We start from the raw sequence: 20,847 nt of genomic DNA on the forward strand, positions 1-20,847 counted from the left end.
ATTACATTTTCAAAATAAGCATTTATGTACAGTCCAGATTATGTCCAGGTCACTCAAATTAGGGAACACAACAACAGATATCATATAATCTATAAACATAATTATACTTTCAAAATAAGCCTTTGAGGACTTCTCATCTTTTTTTAAATGTTTTTTGGCATCATTATCGTTTTCAACCATGTAACTTTCTAAAGTTAGAAAATACTGAATAAATGTTTTAAAGAAAGTAATACTAAGTGAATATCTGTTTTTGGCCTTAAAAATAAACATTTTACCGAGTACTATAATTAAATTGACTAAATCATGATTGTCAATGAACTCTCCTAAAATAACAGAAACCACATTAAGCTTCATAAACAAACCAATCCTTAAACACATTTTTTCAACTTCCACCCAAAACAAAGACACAATATGACAATACCAAAACAAATGCAGGGTGGATTCAGGCTCCTGACAACAAAATTGGCAATCTTCTGACTCTGTCATATTCCATAATTTTAACATTTTCCCTGTGGGTAAGAAGTTATAAATAATTTTAATTTGAAAATAACGATTTTGCACATCGATAGTGGTTTTATAGATTAGTTTGAATATGGCATCCCATGGCAACGGGCAGTCAAAAAAGTCCTCCCATTTTCCATTTGTGTTGTATGAGGCAGCCTTCAAAGATTTCTTTATTAAATAAAAATTATATATTTTTCTATTTATTTTAGTTCCTTTTTGCCAACTAGAATTTCTTATTAGAGGTTTACAAACTAATAATTTAGAAGTTCCATAATTAATTATTTGTTTCCATCTTTTTCCAATTACTCCAGTTAGTTAATAAAATGAAAAGCTTGAGCAAGCATCACCATACATAGCTCTAAATTCATCATACTTCATAATTTTACCATTCTCATTGATAATATCATTGACAAAAATGATTCCTCTTTCAAACATATTTTTCCAAAAGAAAGGCTTTCCATCTATTACAATATTAGAGTTCATCCATATTAACTGCTGCAAAATATCGTCTCTTTTTTCTGGCACATAAAATTGAAAACACCACTATGAGTGTTTCCCAGCAGACTCTCTGGGAGGGGATCACTTGTAAAAAAGGATACAATTTCTTTTGATACAGTACATGTTTTTTGTCCAACAGGACATTTGTGTACCACTCAATGTTTAAATACGTCTTTGGAACAATTGATGCTTTTAAAGACAGACACATAGCTTCAAGGTTGAGAAGTTTCAGGCCCCCATATTTATACTCTTTGTACAAAACCTTTCTTTTAATCTTTTCTGGTTTGCCGTTCCAGACAAAATCGAAGAACCTCCGCTCATAAATCTTAAAAAAGTTTTGTGATGGAGTTGGTAATGACAAAAACAAATAAATAAATTGAGGAATAATTAACGAGTTGGCAATAGACATTTTACCATACAAGGTTAGGGATTTCCCTTTCCATAATTGCATAATTTTGTCCAGCTTTCTTAGTCGATTATCATAATTTACTGAGCCTAGATCTTCCAGATTTTCTGGGACAACAACACCAAGTATGTTAACTGGTCCATCTGTCCACAAAACAGGCACTTTGCATTCCATTCGAAAGGACGTTCCCTTTAGATTTCCGATCCTTAACATTTTACATTTATCATAATTAAGCTTAAGGCCAGATTGCTGTGAAAATATGTCCAAAAGATTAAGAAGGTTCCGCAAACAATGAGGAACAATCTTATCTTTGTGAATCAGCCTTTTCTGACATGAACTTCATCAAGAACAAACACAGAACACGCCTCACTGATGCACATCTGCAAGACTCACTCAGAGTTGCAGTGTCAAGTTACACACCAGAGTACAACACACTAGTTAACAGCATGCAATGCCAGGCTTCCCACTAACTGACAAAGAAACAGATAACAGATTTGGTGTCCAGTTCAAAGTGTGACATGATTTAAAAAGTTGAGAGTTTACTTTTGTATTTTACATGAGTTCTTATTTGTACAAACATGGTGCAAAGTAATTCATGATTTGTTAAAAAATGTTAGTGGCTAGCTAGTTAAAATGGGATATTGTGATTTCACAAGACTGTCTTAGAAGTGATCATTTGAAAATGTTCAATTTGAAAAATGTGCACTTAGAGAAAATATAAAAATAAAGTGTTGCATATTGATATTTATCTGTTTCTATATATATTTATTGTGAGAAATCATTAAGATGATCAGTGTTTCCACAAACATAAATATCATTAATTATTAATAATAACAGAGTTAAAGGTAAATTGAGCAAATTGGCTACTTCTGGCAATTTATTTAAGTGTGTATCTAACTGGTAGCCCTTCGCATTAATCAGTACCCAAGAAGTAGCCCTTGGTTTCAAAAAGGTTGGTGACCCCTGATCTAGAGATTTAAAAACTTGAATAATAACACAAATAATAATACTGAATAATGACACATTTTTTATATTTTTGGGACCAAAGCCCTTTGGGGTCCCCGGGATCAAGCCTGAGTGGAAGCCTAAATGTATATTTTTTATACATATATTGTATTGGTTTTTAAAATAAAAAATATCAAAATGGCCCCTGCTAGCTTTGATTTTTCAATGTGCGGCCCTCAGTGGAAAAAGTTTGGACACCCCTGGACTACAGAGTCGGACTACAAAGGTGGATTCATGCAAAGCACTTTGGGTACATTTTTACCGCTGACGTCACCAAAGTCTCAAATTCCAAATGGCTTGTTCAAAGAAAGTATGAAGGAAGGCCAGATTGTTCATCTACACCAGGGGTGTCAAACTCATTTTAGCTCAGGGGCCGCATGGAGGAAAATCTGTGCGGGCCGGACTATTAAAATCATGGCATTAAAACTAAAAAATAAAGACAACTTCAGATTGTTTTCTTTGTCTTACTTTGGCCAAAAATAGAGCAAACACCTTCTGAAAATATTACAATGAAAATATTAAAAAAACTGCAGCGGTAAAGTTTAGATCAGTGGTGTCCAAAGTGTGGCCCGGGGGCCATTTGCGGCCCGCAGCACATCATTCTAAAAATACTAAAACATTTTTTAAATAAAAGAGCAAATAGGTGAAATGCAATCAGAAAAAGTTGCATTGTTGAATCTAATAACACTTTTTTTTTAAATAATTCATCAAAAAATAATAATGAATCAAAATCAATGTTGCTATGAATTATTGACTGATTTTAGGACAAAAGGGACATAAATACAAATAAAAAAACATGAAAAATATGAAAATTATTTCAAAAAAATACATACTAATTATATACTAATACTAATTATTATATTTATTGTTATTATGAATATACTAAACTAATTACATTATATTTTATCTGAAGCTATAGAGATTTGTGTTGATTGTAAAAAATAAAATTAAAAAAAAGCAACAAAAAAAAGCATGACCTTTTTGAGTGGGGCACTTTTGGATCCAAAAGAATTTTATTGGAATTAAAAAAATATATTTTGCTATTAATTATTGACCTATTTAGGGATCCAATTACTTCACATCAAATATTCCACTTTGAAAATATTTTTGGGAAAAATACTGTATATTTTATATTTTTGCCCCAAAAATAGGATTTTGACAAAAAGCTCATAAAATGTAAAAAAAAATATATATATATATATATATATATATATATATATATATATATATATATATATATATATATATATATATATATATATATATATATATATATATATATATATATATATATATATTTGAAGTTGATCAAACTTCAAATATGAAGTTGAATTAGAGATTCAAGCGTTTAATAAAAAATAAATAATATATGACTTATTTTTAACCTTTTTTAAGACTGAAACCCTTCTGGGTCCCTAGGACCTAACTTGAGGGAGGCCCAAAGGTTAAAAAAAACAAGTGTATATTGTATAGGTTTTGAAAATGAAATGATATCAAAATGGCCCCCGCGTGCTTTGATTTTTCAGTGCGTGGCCCTCAGTGGAAAAAGTTTGGACACCCCTGGTTTAGATCCATGAAAGAAAGAAGAAAGTGAATGAATATTTATAACTGAATGCATAAAAATTTGTTTTCTTTGGTATTATGTTGTTCCACACCACAGCAAACGTACTCAGCTTGCAAATATTGTAATCATTTGAAGAAGACAGCCTGTCCTTTCCTTTAACTTGGGCACACACATCTATACCTTTGGCAGTTTTAGGCCAGTAATTTCCAGGAGTTATCTCACCCTCTGAGACGCTAACTTAATGTGTAGCCTTCATTATAACACTTACATCAGGCTTTTAACTTTTTGCGGCTCCAGACAGATTTGTTCTTTGTATTTTTGGTCCTATATGGCTCTTTCAACATGTTGGGTTGCCGACCCCTGTCCTAGGGACTTTGACCAAATGAACCACGGGTAAAATGACAGATACTAGATTGGTAGGCGAGGATAAATGGAGAAGGAATTTTGCTTACTTCTCATAACGTGGGCGTGGCATGGCGCCAAACTTTGATCTCAGGATTCACCACAAAACTTTCAACATTTATAACTCGGCTCCACAAGTCTAGATCTTGGTCATAATTGGTAGAAATGACGATAATTACACCATGAAGTGTCGAGTGGGTCAGTATCTATTAGTACTAGAGATGTCCGATAATATCGGACTGCCGATATTATCGGCCGATAAATGCTTTAAAATGTATTATCGGAAATTATCGGTATCGGTTTCAAAAAGGCGTGGTACACGGACGTAGGGAGAAGTACAGAGCAGTTGCGTCTCCCAGTCATACTTGCCAACCCTCCCGATTTTCCCGGGAGACTCCCAAATTTCAGTGCCCCTCCCGAAAATCTCCCGGGGCAACCATTCTTCTGAATTTCTCCCGATTTCCACCCAGACAACAATAATTTAAGTATAGTTTACTAATACTTAAAGGCACTGCAATTGCGTGCTGGCCCAATCACATAACATCTACGGCTTTTCAAACACACAAGTGAATGCAAGACATACTTGGTCAACAGCCATACAGGTCACACTGAGGGTGTCCGTATAAACAACTTTAACACTGTTACAAATATGCGCCACACTGTGAACCCACACCAAACAAGAATGACAAACACATTTCGGGAGAACATCCGCACCGTAACACAACATAAACACAACAGAACAAATACCCAGAACCCCTTGCAGCACTAACTCTTCCGGGACGCTACAATATACACCCCCATAACTTCAGTTGATTTATTTTGGAAAACCTTGTTACATTGTTTAATGCATCCAGCGGGGCATCGCAACAAAATTAGGCATAATATTGTGTTAATTCCACGACTGTATATATCGGTATCGGTTGATATCGGAATCAGTAATTAAGAGTTGGACAATATCGGAATATCGGCAAAAAGCCATTAAGGACATCTCTAATTAGTACCCATTCGTCAATCGGCTCCACAAATCTAGATCTTGGTCATAATTGGTAGAAATGATGATAATTACACACTGAAGTGTTGAGTGGGTCAGTATCTATTAGTACCCATTCATGGGGGGTGGAACCTGGCAGCGAAATCTGCTCCTTGCCATCAACCAACAAACCTTCATTAAATTGACTACATAACCTTCCAAACTGATATGACGCTTTTAGGTTGGGGTCTGATCTTTAGACCTGCTCGGTGGCCTTGTGGTTAGAGTGTCCGCCCTCACTCTGAAAGGTCGTGAGTTCAAACCCCGGCCGAGTCATACCAAAGACTATAAAAATGGGACCCATTAACTCCCTGCTTGGCACTCAGCATCAAGGGTTGCAATTGGGGGTCGAATCACCAAATAATTCCTGAGCGCGGCCACCGCTGCTGCTGCTCACTGCTCCCCTCACCTCCCAGGGGGTGAAACAAGGGGATGGGTAAAATGCAGAGAGTAATTTCACCACACCTAGTAGTACTTTAACTTTAACTTTTAATGTGGGCGTGGCGCCAAACTTTGATCTCACGATTCGCCACAAAACTTTCAACATTTATAACTCGGCTCCACAAGTCTAGATCTTGGTCATAATTGGTAGAAATGATGATGATTACACACTGAAGTGTTGAGTGGGTCAGTATCTATTAGTACCCATTCATGGGGGGTGGAACCTGGCAGCGAAACCTGCTCCTCGCCATCAACCAACAAACCTTCATTAAATTGACTACATAACCTTCCAAACTGATATGAGGCTTTTAGGTTGGGGTCTGATCTTTAGACCTGCTCGGTGGCCTTGTGGTTAGAGTGTCCGCCCTCACTCTGAAAGGTCGTGAGTTCAAACCCCGGCCGAGTCATACCAAAGACTATAAAAATGGGACCCATTAACTCCCTGCTTGGCACTCAGCATCAAGGGTTGCAATTGGGGGTCGAATCACCAAATAATTCCCGAGCGCGGCCACCGCTGCTGCTGCTCACTGCTCCCCTCACCTCCCAGGGGGTGAAACAAGGGGATGGGTAAAATGCAGAGAGTAATTTCACCACACCTAGTAGTACTTTAACTTTAACTTTTAATGTGGGCGTGGCGCCAAACTTTGATCTCACGATTCGCCACAAAACTTTCAACATTTATAACTCGGCTCCACAAGTCTAGATCTTGGTCATAATTGGTAGAAATGATGATGATTACACACTGAAGTGTTGAGTGGGTCAGTATCTATTAGTACCCATTCATGGGGGGGTGGAACCTGGCAGCGAAACCTGCTCCTCGCCATCAACCAACAAACCTTCATTAAATTGACTACATAACCTTCCAAACTGATATGAGGCTTTTAGGTTGGGGTCTGATCTTTAGACCTGCTTGGTGGCCTTGTGGTTAGAGTGTCCGCCCTCACTCTGAAAGGTCGTGAGTTCAAACCCCGGCCGAGTCATACCAAAGACTATAAAAATGGGACTCATTACCTCCCTGCTTGGCACTCAGCATCAAGGGTTGCAATTGGGGGTCGAATCACCAAATAATTCCCGAGCGCGGCCGCCGCTGCTGCTGCTCACTGCTCCCCTCACCTCCCAGGGGGTGAAACAAGGGGATGGGTAAAATGCAGAGAGTAATTTCACCACACCTAGTGGTACTTTAACTTTAACTTTTAATGTGGGAGTGGCATGGCGCCAAACTTTGATCTCACGATTCGCCACAAAACTTTTACCATTTATATCTCGGCTCCACAAGTCTAAATCTTGGTCATAATTGGTAGAAATGACGATAATTACACCTTGAAGTGTAGAGTGGATTAGTATCTATTAGTACCCACTTTGGCGGGTGGAGCCTGGGAGCGAAACCTGCTCCTCGCCATCAACCAACAAACCATTAGATTACTAGATAACCTTCCAAACTGATATGAGGCTTTTAGGTTGGGGTCTGATCATGACTAGACATTGACATCGACACACAGATTGCCCCCTTGTGGTGGAAAATTATAACATCGGTAACTCCCTTCCACATGCTCCGACCATCCTGAAATTTCTGGTGGTGTCTCGGGCTTTGGGATGACCACCCGTGTTGCATGGTGGTGCGAGGGCCCTCTCATCGCTGCTCATAGCTTTAATTGTTGTGTTTGTTTTCATGATTCATCTTTTGGCAAACTTGGAGCGAGCATGTGTTTATGAGCTGATCTCGTGTGTGCTTTTTAAAATGTTTCATCTTCATGAAATGAGAGATTAAAGACTCTTTGACAAGAGGGCTGGAGTGGAGGACCACCAAAGAGGAGTGTTTTAATGGAATAAAAAGACATATTGTGCCACTACTAAAGAATACATTACAGGCCCAACTATTGAAATGAGTGTGTGTAAGTGTGCGTAAGGGTGTGTAAGTGTGTGCGCGCATCAATACAAACAAGTGCTATCTATGCGAGATTGCATTAAGTGTCATATTGAGCAGATAAAAAGGCTTCACAATACACTGATGACTCAAAAGGCTTTTCAACTACACACACACGCGGGCGCACACACACACGCACGCAAATACGCACGCTTACGATGCTGGTAGAAGTAATTGCTCCTTTGAAGTCATCACATCTTTCATGTCATCAGGAAACAGGAAACGTAAGATCCCCACTTCCTGTACGCACAAAGACGCCACAGGTGCTTTTTGAATTGTTTTATTTTGAAAGGTAAACACGGACGACACACGTAGGAAGAAAACATCAGGCAGAATAACAGGAACCTTATTGATGTCGACTGGCAAGATGGCGGAGCTGAGATACTTTTTCAAGTTTCACTTTGATTATTTTTTTGGTCATTTCAGTGGGAACTCTATGTGTTTTTAAGACATCAAAATCAAGATGGCCAAGTTCAAAGGTCATATAATCCCACAATTCACAATTATTCCCAAGCGTTACTGCACTTCAACAAGAATCCTATTTGTTTTGCTCATTATGCTCTGAAGTTCCATCCATGCAGATTTTTTCTTGGCAGTCCTCTTTCACATCTCACAATTTTAAAATAATTTTTTCAATCGCTGAGAAAGAATCCTGTTCATTTTCTCTATCATCCAAAACAACGTATTGTACCATTTACAATATCAACCAAAACTTGATGAGGTTATTTCCCGTTACCTGGACAAGAACTCTATTGATTTAAAGCAGGGGTGCCCACACTTTTTCTGCAGGCGAGCTACTTTTCAATTGATCAAGTCGTGGGGATCCACCTCATTCATATATATAATTTATATTTACTTATTTATGAAAGATATGTTTTTATTAACAAGTTAAAGGTGTTTAATGATAATGCAAGCATGTTTAACACATATAGTTAATATTGTTGATAAGTTAAAGGTGTTTAATTATAATACAAGCATGTTTAACACATATAGTTAATATTGTTAATAAGTTAAAGGTGTTTAAAGATAATACAAGCATGTTTAACACATATAGTTAATATTGTTAACAAGTTAAAGGTGTTTTAAGATAATACAAGCATGTTTAACACATATAGTTAATATTGTTAATAAGTTAAAGGTGTTTAATGATAATACAAGCATGTTTAACACATATAGTTAATATTGTTAATAAGTTAAAAGTGTTTAAAGATAATACAAGCATGTTTAACACATATAGTTAATATTGTTAACAAGTTAAAGGTTTTTAAAGATAATACAAGCATGTTTAACACATATAGTTAATATTGTTAACAAGTTAAAGGTGTTTAAAGATAATACAAGCATGTTTAACACATATAGTTAATATTGTTAACAAGTTAAAGGTGTTTAAAGATAATACAAGCATGTCTCACAAGACCCTCGGGTGCCGTGAATGTCAATCAAGTGACGAAAGTGACGTCATAGTGAAGATATATGATCGCTCATTTTTAGGACTATTTTTTTTTAATGCCTGGCTGGCGATCGACTGACACACCCTCCGCGGTCGACCGGTAGCTCGCGATCGACGTAATGAGCACCCCTGATTTAAAGTGATGTCCCAAGCAAGATGGTTGAGGTCAAAAGTCATTCTTTTCAATGCATGCCATCAGCTCTTGATCAGTTATCCTCAAAATGGATTGTGTCCCACATCTGAGCGAGAACCTTATTCCTGTTTAATTACGTCCAACAGAGGACAGCCTAAACAAGAGCCCTATTCATTTTGAACTGTGTGTATAGTATAAGTATAGGTTTACCATCAAGTGTTACGGAAATATTTTCCCTCCTTTTGGCACAATAAGACCTCACTAGCGCTTACCTTATTTTCTTATCTATATATATATATATATATATATATATATATATATATATATATAGATAAGAAAATATACATATGTATGTTAGTGTTGTCCCGATACCAATATTTTGGTACCGATACCGGTACCAAAATGTATTTCGATACCTTGCGGTACTTTTCGATACTTTTCTAAATAAAGGGCACCACAAAAAATTGCATTATTGGCTTTATTTTAAAATGTTAGGGTACATTAAACATATGTTTCTTATTGCAAGTTTGTCCTTAAATAAAATAGTGAACATACAAGACAACTTGTCTTTTAGTAGTAAGTAAACAAACAAAGGCTCCTAATTAGTCTGCTGACATATGCAGTAACATATTGTGTCATTTATCATTCTATTATTTTGTCATAATTATTAAGGACAAGCGGTAGAAAATGAATTATTAATCTACTTATTAATTTACTGTTAAAATCTGGTTATTTTCTCTTTTAACATGTTCTATCTACACTTCTGTTAAAATGTAATAATCACTTAATCTTCTGTTGTTTGGATACTTTACATTAGTTTTGGATGATACCATAAATTTAGGTATCAATCTGATACCAAGTAGTTACAGGATCATACATTGGTCATATTCAAAGTCCTCATGTGTCCAGGGACGTATTTCCTGAGTTTATAAACATGAAATACATTTTAAAAAAAACAAAGACGATGTTGTGATGCCAAAAAGTATCGACTAGATACGCTCCTGTACTTGGTATCATTACAGTGGATGTTAGGTGTAGATGCGCCAATGGCGTTTGTTTACATTGTGACGCCAGTGAGCTAGGGGGAGTGGGGGACCGGTACCTTTTAGAGGAGGTATAGTACCGAATATGATTCATTAGTATCGCTGTACTATACTAATACCGGTATACCGTACAACCCTAATATATATATATACATGTATATTTATATACATATATATGTGTGTGTATACTGTATATATGCACACACACCAAGTTAACTTTTTAGAGATTGCTCCGACTTTCACAGCGCTGGTATTACTATTGATATTATTTACTCCTGTTCTGTAGAATAAATATAGAATCTTCAGTTTTAGTCACTTTTTTAATTTTAGACAGCCTCAGAACTAAAGGATCAGCGAGGACTCTTATACAGGCCTTTACAACGTGTGCGACTTTTGTTTTATGTCAAACAAAGAACCCTATTGATTTTTTTCTCTGATGTCTGACATAGATGGCCATGGTACCGTAGCCGAGGTCAAATTTCACGTAAATTACATTTTTAAATTAAAATTTTCCCATAGTTGCTCAAACATCAGCCAATTGGTACACTTTTTCATTGAAGGTGCACGCAAGAGGCCTATTGATTTTGATCCTGTTTACACTTCAAACGCAAGATGCCAAGGTGGCTGAGGTCAAAAGGTTGAATGGCCTTTTTAAGAACAATCAACTTTTAGCTTCTTCTGTTGCATGTGAAGGCGTGGACCCCATTGATTTTGGACGATGTCAGTCCCATATAGAGATTCAATTGTGTGCTAATATAAGTGTGTGTGTGTCAGTGTGTGTAAGTGTGTGCTATGCAAGTGTTTGTGTTTGAGAGAGAGAGAGAGAGAGAGAGAGAGAGAGAGAAAGAGAGAGAGAGAGAGAGTTGAGTAGTGGGGGATTTCTTCTTGGGTAAATACAGAGTGCTGTGATAATGAGGGGTTGGGCGAGCGCCTCCCTGAGCGTGCGTGAAGGCGGAAGGCGCGCTGGAAGCCACTTCAAGGGCAGCTAATTACGCCGAGGAAGCGCGCACGCACAAACGGCCGATGTTTTTTGTTTTTTTTCCAGCTCCTAACGACGCAGCGCTGGAGCCACCTCAGCACGTGAAACAAAACCACAAGCGCAGATGTGCGCTAAAGTTAGCCTGACGGGACACTTGTACTATTTATGAGTGGTATTTTTAAAGTTATTTGGAAACGATATCAATACTAATGTCATTTGGATGCTTCGCCGGTCATGTGACATCAGCATACATTCTAATGTTGTAACATATCACGACTATATATATATATATATATATATATATATATATATATATATATATATATATATATATATATATATATATATATATATATATATATATATATATATATATTTATATACTGTATATATATTTATATATATATAAATAAATAAATATATATAAATATATATTTATATATATATATATATATATATATATATATATATATGTATATAAACATATTTATATATATATATATATATATATATATATATATATATATATATATATATATATATATATATATATATATATACATATATATATATATATATATATATATATATATATATATATATATAGCTTAACAATCTATTTTGTATTCAAACAACACAACACTGGTGCGCTCCAAAACAAAACAAAAAAAGGAAATCCATTTTACCTTGTGTCTCTGAATATTCGTGGCATTGTTGAACACTCTGGGAGTTTCTGAGTTTTACACGTGCAGTGGCTTCACGTAGTCGCCACTAGCGTTAGCACAAACTTGCAGTGTGAGGCAATCCTTCACTGACTTGTGTCCCGGTAGTGCCTTATCCTTCACTGTAATAAAGGTCCGTTGCGTTATCTTTTTCGACGTCATCACAATTAAAGACTTGCTAGGGAACAAATCCCCCTTCGTTGATAAAGTCTTCAAAATGAAAGCGACGCAAGCCGAAGGCTAACTACGTGGCTAAAATGCTAACTCAGTGGTTGTCCAGCAACCGGAAGCGATATAGCAAGACTGTGAGAGTTTGGACACATTATATATATATATATACATATATATATATATATATATATATATATATATATATATATATATATATATATATATATATATATATATATATATATATATATATATATATATATATATATATATATATATATATATATATATATATATATATATATATATATATATATATATATATATATATATGTGTGTGTGTGTGTGTATTTTATTTTTTAATCGATTTTTTTAAATTATGAATCAATTTAGAATCGGAATGAATAAGAATGGTAATGTTTTTATATATATATATTTATATATATTGTATTATATATATATATATATATATATATATATATATATATATATATATATATATATATATATATATATATATATATATATATATATATATATTCAAGGTTTCTGTGGTTTATCCGTTATACAGTGCTCAGTACTTATTATTATTTTTATCTATTTATCTTAGTACCATTTTCTTATTTTTTTTATGTGTCATTTCTCATGATCCGTGGTCCGGATCATGTTTTTTGTTATGTTCTGTTAGTTTTAGACTCCATTAGTTCCTGTTTTTGTGCACCCTTGTTTGTTTTAGTTACCATGGCGACTTATTAGTTTCACCTGCCTCTGGTGTTCGGGACACGCACCTGCTCCAATCAAGAGACCATTATTTAAGCCTGTCTTTGCCAGTCAGTCGTCCGGGGCGTCATATTTGGTTTCATGCCACAGTTTCATGTTGTGCTATGCCATAGTTATGTTAGTTGTTTCATGCCACAGTAAGTCTTGTTTGTTCTATGTCCATAGTTCATGCTAAGTCTTAGCGTCTATGTTTCCTGCGTTAAGTTTTTTTTGTTCTTTAGCCTCTCGTGGGAACGGCACGCTTTCCTTTTGTTTTAGTACCTGTCTTTTCTGATGTGTAGGATTAATTGATTATTAAATATGTTCCTACCTTCAAGTCCTGTCCGGAATAGTCTGTTTGCATCCTGGGAGAACAACCCCCCCCCCCCTTTATGACATCATTATAAATTTGCGCTAAATTAGTTTGCTTGCAATTTCGTTGTACAATGTACAATGACAAAGATCTATTCTATTCTATTCCATACCGGGGTAGAGCGGAATATACGTTAGGTCAGGAAAAAAACACAGAGGCCATTTCATCCCGACAAGCCTGTTTCGCAGGTTTCCCTGCTCTTCAGGGGATTTTATAACATTTCCTGGAGAGCAGGGAAACCTGTGCAACAGGCTTGTAGGGATGAAATAGCCTCTGTGTTTTTTTCCTGACCTAACGTGTATATATATATATATATATATATATATATATATATATATATATATATATATATATATATATATATATATATATATATATATATATATATATATATATATATATATATATATATATATACACATATATATATACTAGACATTCCAATATTTTGATTGTCATCCATTCTACTATATTTATTTTCTTTGTATTTTGGTGCAGATCCGGTTAAAGATGTAAACCCAGGAACGTTAGTTCGTGTTATAGTCAGCCAGCATCGGGTGCTGGATAAGAACTGCATCACATATGACATCGTTGTGTCGTTTTTCGTGGTCATTTTGTCAGTGCGTCATTTCACGCCGCTTCTTCTTCTTTTGTTTCCTGCAGTCCAACAAAGTGTCGGTGGTGCAGCCCTCGCACGGGATGCACGCTCTCACGTCGCTGCTGCCGTACAGCAACGAGCACTTCAGCCCGAGCCCATCACACCTGCCTACTGACATGAGCCAGAAGACAGGTGAAGACACACACACGGATATTTGCTTGCTCAGCAGGCGCGCGTGAGACATAAAACAAACATCCCTGCAAACAAAGACACCTTTAGCTGTTCCCATGACTGGTAAGGAGGTGACTCAGCTCCTGATGCTAACACCTGGATGATGTTGTTGTGATGCACACACCTTTATCACAGGTCAGGTGATGTGTTTTTACTAATACTTAAACACACCCACATTGTTACCTCATCCTTTTCTTTCATCACTTTATTTATAAAGTGATGAAAATGTTTCAAAATAACATATTTAGTGCAATTGTCAGCTTTAGACATCGAGATGTTTGACTTTTTATTGTGAAGAGATCAAAGAAAACATCCAAATAAATACAAAGTGTTATTAGCTACAAAAGATGTTGGGTTTGTTAAAGGGGAACTGCAGTTTTTGTGGAATGTTGCCTATCATTCACAATCCTTATGTAAGACAAGGGCACATGTGTTTTTCTTTTTTTTATGCATTCTAACTAGAGATGTCGGATAATATCGGACTGCCAATAGTATCGGACTGACGATATTATCGGCCGATAAATGCTTTAAAATGTGATATCGTAAATTATCGGTATCGGTTTCAAAAAGTAAAATGTATGACTTTTTAAAACGCCGCTGTACAGAGTAGTACACGGACGTAGGGAGAAGGACAGAGCGCCAATAAACCTTAAAGGCACTGCCTTTGCGTGTCGGCCCAGTCACATAATATCTACGCCTTTTCACACACACTAGTGAATGCCATGCATACTTGGTCGACAGCCATACAGGTCACACTGAGGGTGGCCGTATAAACAAATATGCGCCACACTGTGAACCCACACCAAACAAGAACGACAAACACATTTCGGGAGAACATCCGCACCGTAACACAACATAAACACAACAGAACAAATACCCAGAACGCCTTGCAGCACTAACACTTCCGGGACGCTACAATATACACCCCCTGCTCTTTTGCGAGCAGAGGAGCATGTTCGGCAGTGCACAATCACGGAGTACTTACAAGCAGACACAGTGTGTAGACAGAAAAGGGAGAACGGACGCATTTTGGCTTAAAAACTAAAGATAAAGGTGAAGTTATAACACTGAAACGCCCTCAGGAAGAGGTGCTTTAAGACATGGCTAGTCTAGCTAGCGGCGAACGTCCATCCGCAGGCAACAGTATTTTAGCTACTTCAAAATCACCAATCCTTGTCTCCATGGCGACATATAAAGTAAGTTTCTTACAAGTATCATTATCACTACAGGACGAGGAATAGCTAAACATGCTTCACTACACACCATAGGAAGATACAATAGCTCACCGGGGTCACAATGTAAACAAATGCCAAGGGTGGATCTACACCTGACATCCACTGTAATGATACCAAGCACAAGAGTGTATCTTGTCGATACTACTATGATTACATCGATATTTTTTATTCTTTTTTTAAAATTCATATTTTGTTTATTAACTCAGGAAATACGTCCCTCGACACATGAGGACTTTGAATATGACCAATGTATGATCCTGTAACTACTTGGTATCGAATCGATACCTAAATTTGTGGTATCATCCAAAATGAATGTAGAGTATCCAAACAACAGACGAATAAGTGATTATTACATTTTAACAGAAGTGTAGATAGAACATGTTAAAATGGGAAAAAACAGATATTAAGAGTAAATGAAAAAGTAGATTAATAATAATTTTTTTACAGCTTGTCCCTCATAATTATGACAAAATAATAGAATGATAAATGACACAATATGTTACTGCATATGTCAGCAGACTAATTAGGAGCCTTTGTTTGTTTACTTACTACTAAAAGACAAGTTTTCTGGTATGTTCACTGTTTTATTTAAATACAAAACTGCAATAAGAAACATATGTTTAATGTACCCTAAGGTTTTTTTGTTAAAATAAAGCCAATAATGCAATTTTTTTGTGGTCCCCCTTATTTAGAAAAGTATCAGAATACATTTTGGTACCTGTACTAAAATATTGGTATCGTGACAACCCTAGTCTGAACTTGTCTGTCTGTATGCCAGCTTCTCCGCCCCCACCCACAGAGACAAAAAGAGTGGATGACTTATTTCCGCTTTAGAACAAACGCGTCCAGGTGCTGAGAGTGAACCCTGACAAACAAAACAAACACTTGGCAATTTCATTGGTCCTTTCATTAATATTCCATAAGTCTTTTTGCCTATTTGGTGGAAAACAACAACATAACGCAAAAAGTTATGGGCGGATTTTGGTAAAACTTTCAGGAGATTTTAGAAATGAGATAGTCATAACAGTTATTTTATGGTATCGACTTTTATTTGACTGAATAGTTATAAAAAAGTGTGACCAGGCTGTTGCCCAGGTGTGTCAGGTGAGTTCAGCCAAGGTGTGTGATGAAAGAAGAGGGAAAGAGCGACGTTGAGGGACGGTGTGGGGGAGGAAGGGCGTGGTCCGACGGAGATCGGCGAGACAGGACGACTGACTCAGTCCCATTCCTGGATTTATTAGCTCTCTCGGGGTCCTAAAGCCCCCCCCCCAGCCCTGTAGGCGCGGCCAAATTACAGTCATTTTGCAGCATTCCTGCGCTGCAAGGACAGGTTAGCGAGCGGCTCGGGCTAAGTGCCGGGTGCTGCCTGTTGACAAATGACTTGCTTTGATATTTACCGTGTGAAGACACCCTGCTGGAAAGGACAACTTTTAAGGCGCTTTGCTAAACTGTGCTGAAATAAAGATGGTGGTCCAGCAGGGTCTTAATGTGGGGTTCCCACACTGCTAATAGCGCTAATTACTCAGCTTCACTCTAAAGTCCCAGCCTAATGGCGTCCTTAGAGACAATTAGGCACGTAATATGTGTGTCTTTGTCCCACAGGCGTTCTCAGGCACCAATCCCAGGACCTATCGGGCTACTACCCTCTCCCCGCAGGCGGCGTGGGCCAGATCGCTCCCTCCATGGGCTGGTGAGTGGCGTCCATGGCGGGGACTGTAATCACTCCTACTTCTTTCAGATCTTGGACTTGTCACAAAAATGCTACAGTTATCATCCCCGTTATAACCTTTTATCGACATTACGTCACCACTAACCCAGTGTCCTGTCGCCGTGGAAACCAGCGTCTTTGTTTATGATTATATTGTACCAGAAGCCTTGCTGTAGTCATCGTTCTTGTTTTTATTCTGATATTTAAAATAAGGATACCGATTTCGGTAAAAAAACAATAATATGAAATTTGTGAAGCTGAGTTTAAACGCTTTGTGTGTTTGGGCGAACCATCGGAGCAAAGTTTGGCGCCATGCTAAACCCACATCTTATGGCGTAGGCACAATTTGTTCGCAATTTATTATAGCTTATATGTAGTATCTGTCGTTTTAACTGCGACTAATTTGGTCAATGTGCCTGAGAGGAGTTCGTTAAAGTACGATCCCTTTTTTTTCGCTACAAAATGGCCAAAGAGCAAAGTTTGTTGACTTTATTGACAACATAAAAACATGTGCTAATATTACACATTTAATTTTTTTGTAAAATGTTTACTTTATTGACAACATGACAATACATGCGCTATTATTAAACATTTAATTTTTTGTAAAATGTTTACTTTGACAACATGACAATACATGCGCTATTATTAAACATTTAATTTTTTGTAAAATGTTTACTTTGACAACATAAAAACATGTGCTATTATTACCCATTTTATTTTTTGTAAAATGTTGACTTTATTGACAACATGACAATACATGCGCTATTATTACACATTTAATTTTTTGTAAAATGTTTACTTTGACAACATAGAAACATGTGCTATTATCACACATTTAATTTTTTTGTAAAATGTTTACTTTATTGACAACATGACAATACATGCGCTATTTTACACATTTAATTTTTTGTAAAATGTTTACTTTGACAACATAAAAACATGTGCTATTATTACCCATTGTTTTTTTTGTAAAATGTTTACTTTATTGAAAACATGAAAAAACATGCGCTATTATTACACATTTAATTTTTTTTGTATAATCGTTACTTTATTGACAACATAAAAAGTTGCGCTATTATTACACATTTTATTTTTTGTAAAATGTTGTTGACTTTATTGACAACATAGAAACATGCGCTATTATTACACATTTTATTTTTTGTAAAATGTTGTTGACTTTGACAACATAGACACATGCGCTATGTACACTTTTTATTTTTTGTAAAATGTTTACTTTATTGACAACATGAAAATACATGCGCTATTATTACACATTTTATTTTTTGTAAAATGTTGTTGACTTTGACAACATAGACACATGCGCTATGTACACTTTTTATTTTTTGTAAAATGTTTACTTTATTGACAACATGAAAATACATGCGCTATTATTACAAATTGTATTTTTTGTACAATGTTGTTGACTTTATTGACAACATAAAAACTTGTGCTATTATTACACATTTAATTTTTTGTAAAATGTTGTTGACTTTATTGACAACATAGAAACATGTGCTATTATTACACATTTTATTTTGTGTAAAATGTTGACTTTATTGAGAATATAAAAACGTGCTATTATTACACATTTAATTTTTTGTCAAATGTTTACTTTATTGACAACATAAAAACATGCGTTATTATTACACATTTAATTTTTTGTAAAATGTTTACTTTGACAACATAAAAACATGTGCTATTATTACACATTTAATTTTTTTTTAAATGTTGTTGACTTTATTGACAACATAGAAACATGCGCTATTATTACACATTTAATTTTTTTGTAAAATGTTTACTTTGACAACATGACAATACATGCGCTATTATTAAACATTTAATTTTTTGTAAAATGTTTACTTTGACAACATGACAATACATGCGCTATTATTAAACATTTAATTTTTTGTAAAATGTTTACTTTGACAACATAAAAACATGTGCTATTATTACCCATTTTATTTTTTGTAAAATGTTGACTTTGTTGACAACATGACAATACATGCGCTATTATTACACATTTAATTTTTTGTAAAATGTTGACTTTGTTGACAACATGACAATACATGCGCTATTATTACACATTTAATTTTTTGTAAAATGTTTACTTTGACAACATAGAAACATGTGCTATTATCACACATTTAATTTTTTTGTAAAATGTTTACTTTATTGACAACATGACAATACATGCGCTATTATTACACTTTTAATTTTTTGTAAAATGTGTACTTTGACAACATAAAAACATGTGCTATTATTACCCATTGGTTTTTTTGTAAAATGTTTACTTTATTGCAAACATGAAAAAACATGCGCTATTATTACACATTTAATTTTTTTTGTAAAATCGTTACTTTATTGACAACATAAAAAGTTGCGCTATTATTACACATTTTATTTTTTGTAAAATGTTGTTGACTTTGACAACATAGACACATGCGCTATGTACACTTTTTATTTTTTGTAAAATGTTTACTTTATTGACAACATGAAAATACATGCGCTATTATTACAAATTGTATTTTTTGTACAATGTTGTTGACTTTATTGACAACATAAAAACATGCGCTATTATTACACATTTCATTTTTTGTAAAATGTTTACTTTATTCACAACATGAAAATACATGCGCTATTACAAATTCAATTTTTTTGTAAAATGTTTAGTTTATTGACAACATAAAAACTTGTGCTATTATTACACATTTAATTTTTTGTAAAATGTTGTTGACTTTAATGACAACATAGAAACATGTGCTATTATTACACATTTTATTTTGTGTAAAATGTTGACTTTATTGAGAATATAAAAACGTGCTATTATTACACATTTAATTTTTTGTCAAATGTTTACTTTATTGACAACATAAAAACTTGCGCTATTATTACACATTTAATTTTTTGTAAAATGTTCACTTTATTGACAACATAGAAACATGCGCTATTATTACACATTTTATTTTTGTAAAATGTTGTTGACTTTATTGACAATATAAAAACATGCAGTATTATTACACATTTCATTTTTTGTAAAATGTTTACTTTATTGACAACATAAAAACATGCGCTATTATTACACATTTAATTTTTGAGAAAATGTTGTTGACTTTATTGACAACATAAAAACATGCGCTATTATTACACATTTAATTTTTTGTAAAATGTTGTTGACTTTATTGACAACATAGAAACATGCGCTATTATTACACATTTAATTTTTTGTAAAATGTTGTTGACTTTATTGACAATATAAAAACATGCAGTATTATTACACATTTCATTTTTGTAAAACATTTACTTTATTGACAACATAAAAACATGCGCTATTATTACACATTTAATTTTTGAGAAAATGTTGTTGACTTTATTGACAACATAGAAACATGCGCTATTATTACACATTTAATTTTTTGTAAATGGTTTACTTTATTGACAACATGAAAATACATGCGCTATTATTACACATTTAATTTTTTTGTAAAATCGTTACTTTATTGACAACATAAAAACTTGCGCTATTATTACACATTAAATTTTTTTGTAAAATGTTGTTGACTTTATTGACAACATAGAAACATGTGCTATTATTACACATTTTATTTTGTGTAAAATGTTGACTTTATTGACAATATAAAAACATGTGCTATTATTGCACATTTAATTTTTTT

General features: G+C 34.7%; 1 protein-coding gene across 9 annotated transcripts in view; it reads left to right on the forward strand.

Moving 5' to 3' along the window:
- The window catches only part of tcf7 (transcription factor 7), a 108,289-nt gene that overhangs the window by 64,249 nt on the left and 23,193 nt on the right, over nucleotides 1–20,847 (forward strand). For all 9 annotated transcript variants that reach the window (XM_062070166.1, XM_062070167.1, XM_062070168.1 and 6 more), the window contains exons 4-5: nucleotides 14,068–14,194; nucleotides 17,071–17,158. In XM_062070166.1, the coding sequence (XP_061926150.1) occupies nucleotides 14,068–14,194; nucleotides 17,071–17,158 (215 nt within the window). The remainder of the gene's footprint in view (nucleotides 1–14,067; nucleotides 14,195–17,070; nucleotides 17,159–20,847) is intronic.

Source organism: Entelurus aequoreus, linkage group LG14 (genome assembly GCF_033978785.1).
Source record: "Entelurus aequoreus isolate RoL-2023_Sb linkage group LG14, RoL_Eaeq_v1.1, whole genome shotgun sequence".
NCBI lineage: Eukaryota > Metazoa > Chordata > Actinopteri > Syngnathiformes > Syngnathidae > Entelurus > Entelurus aequoreus.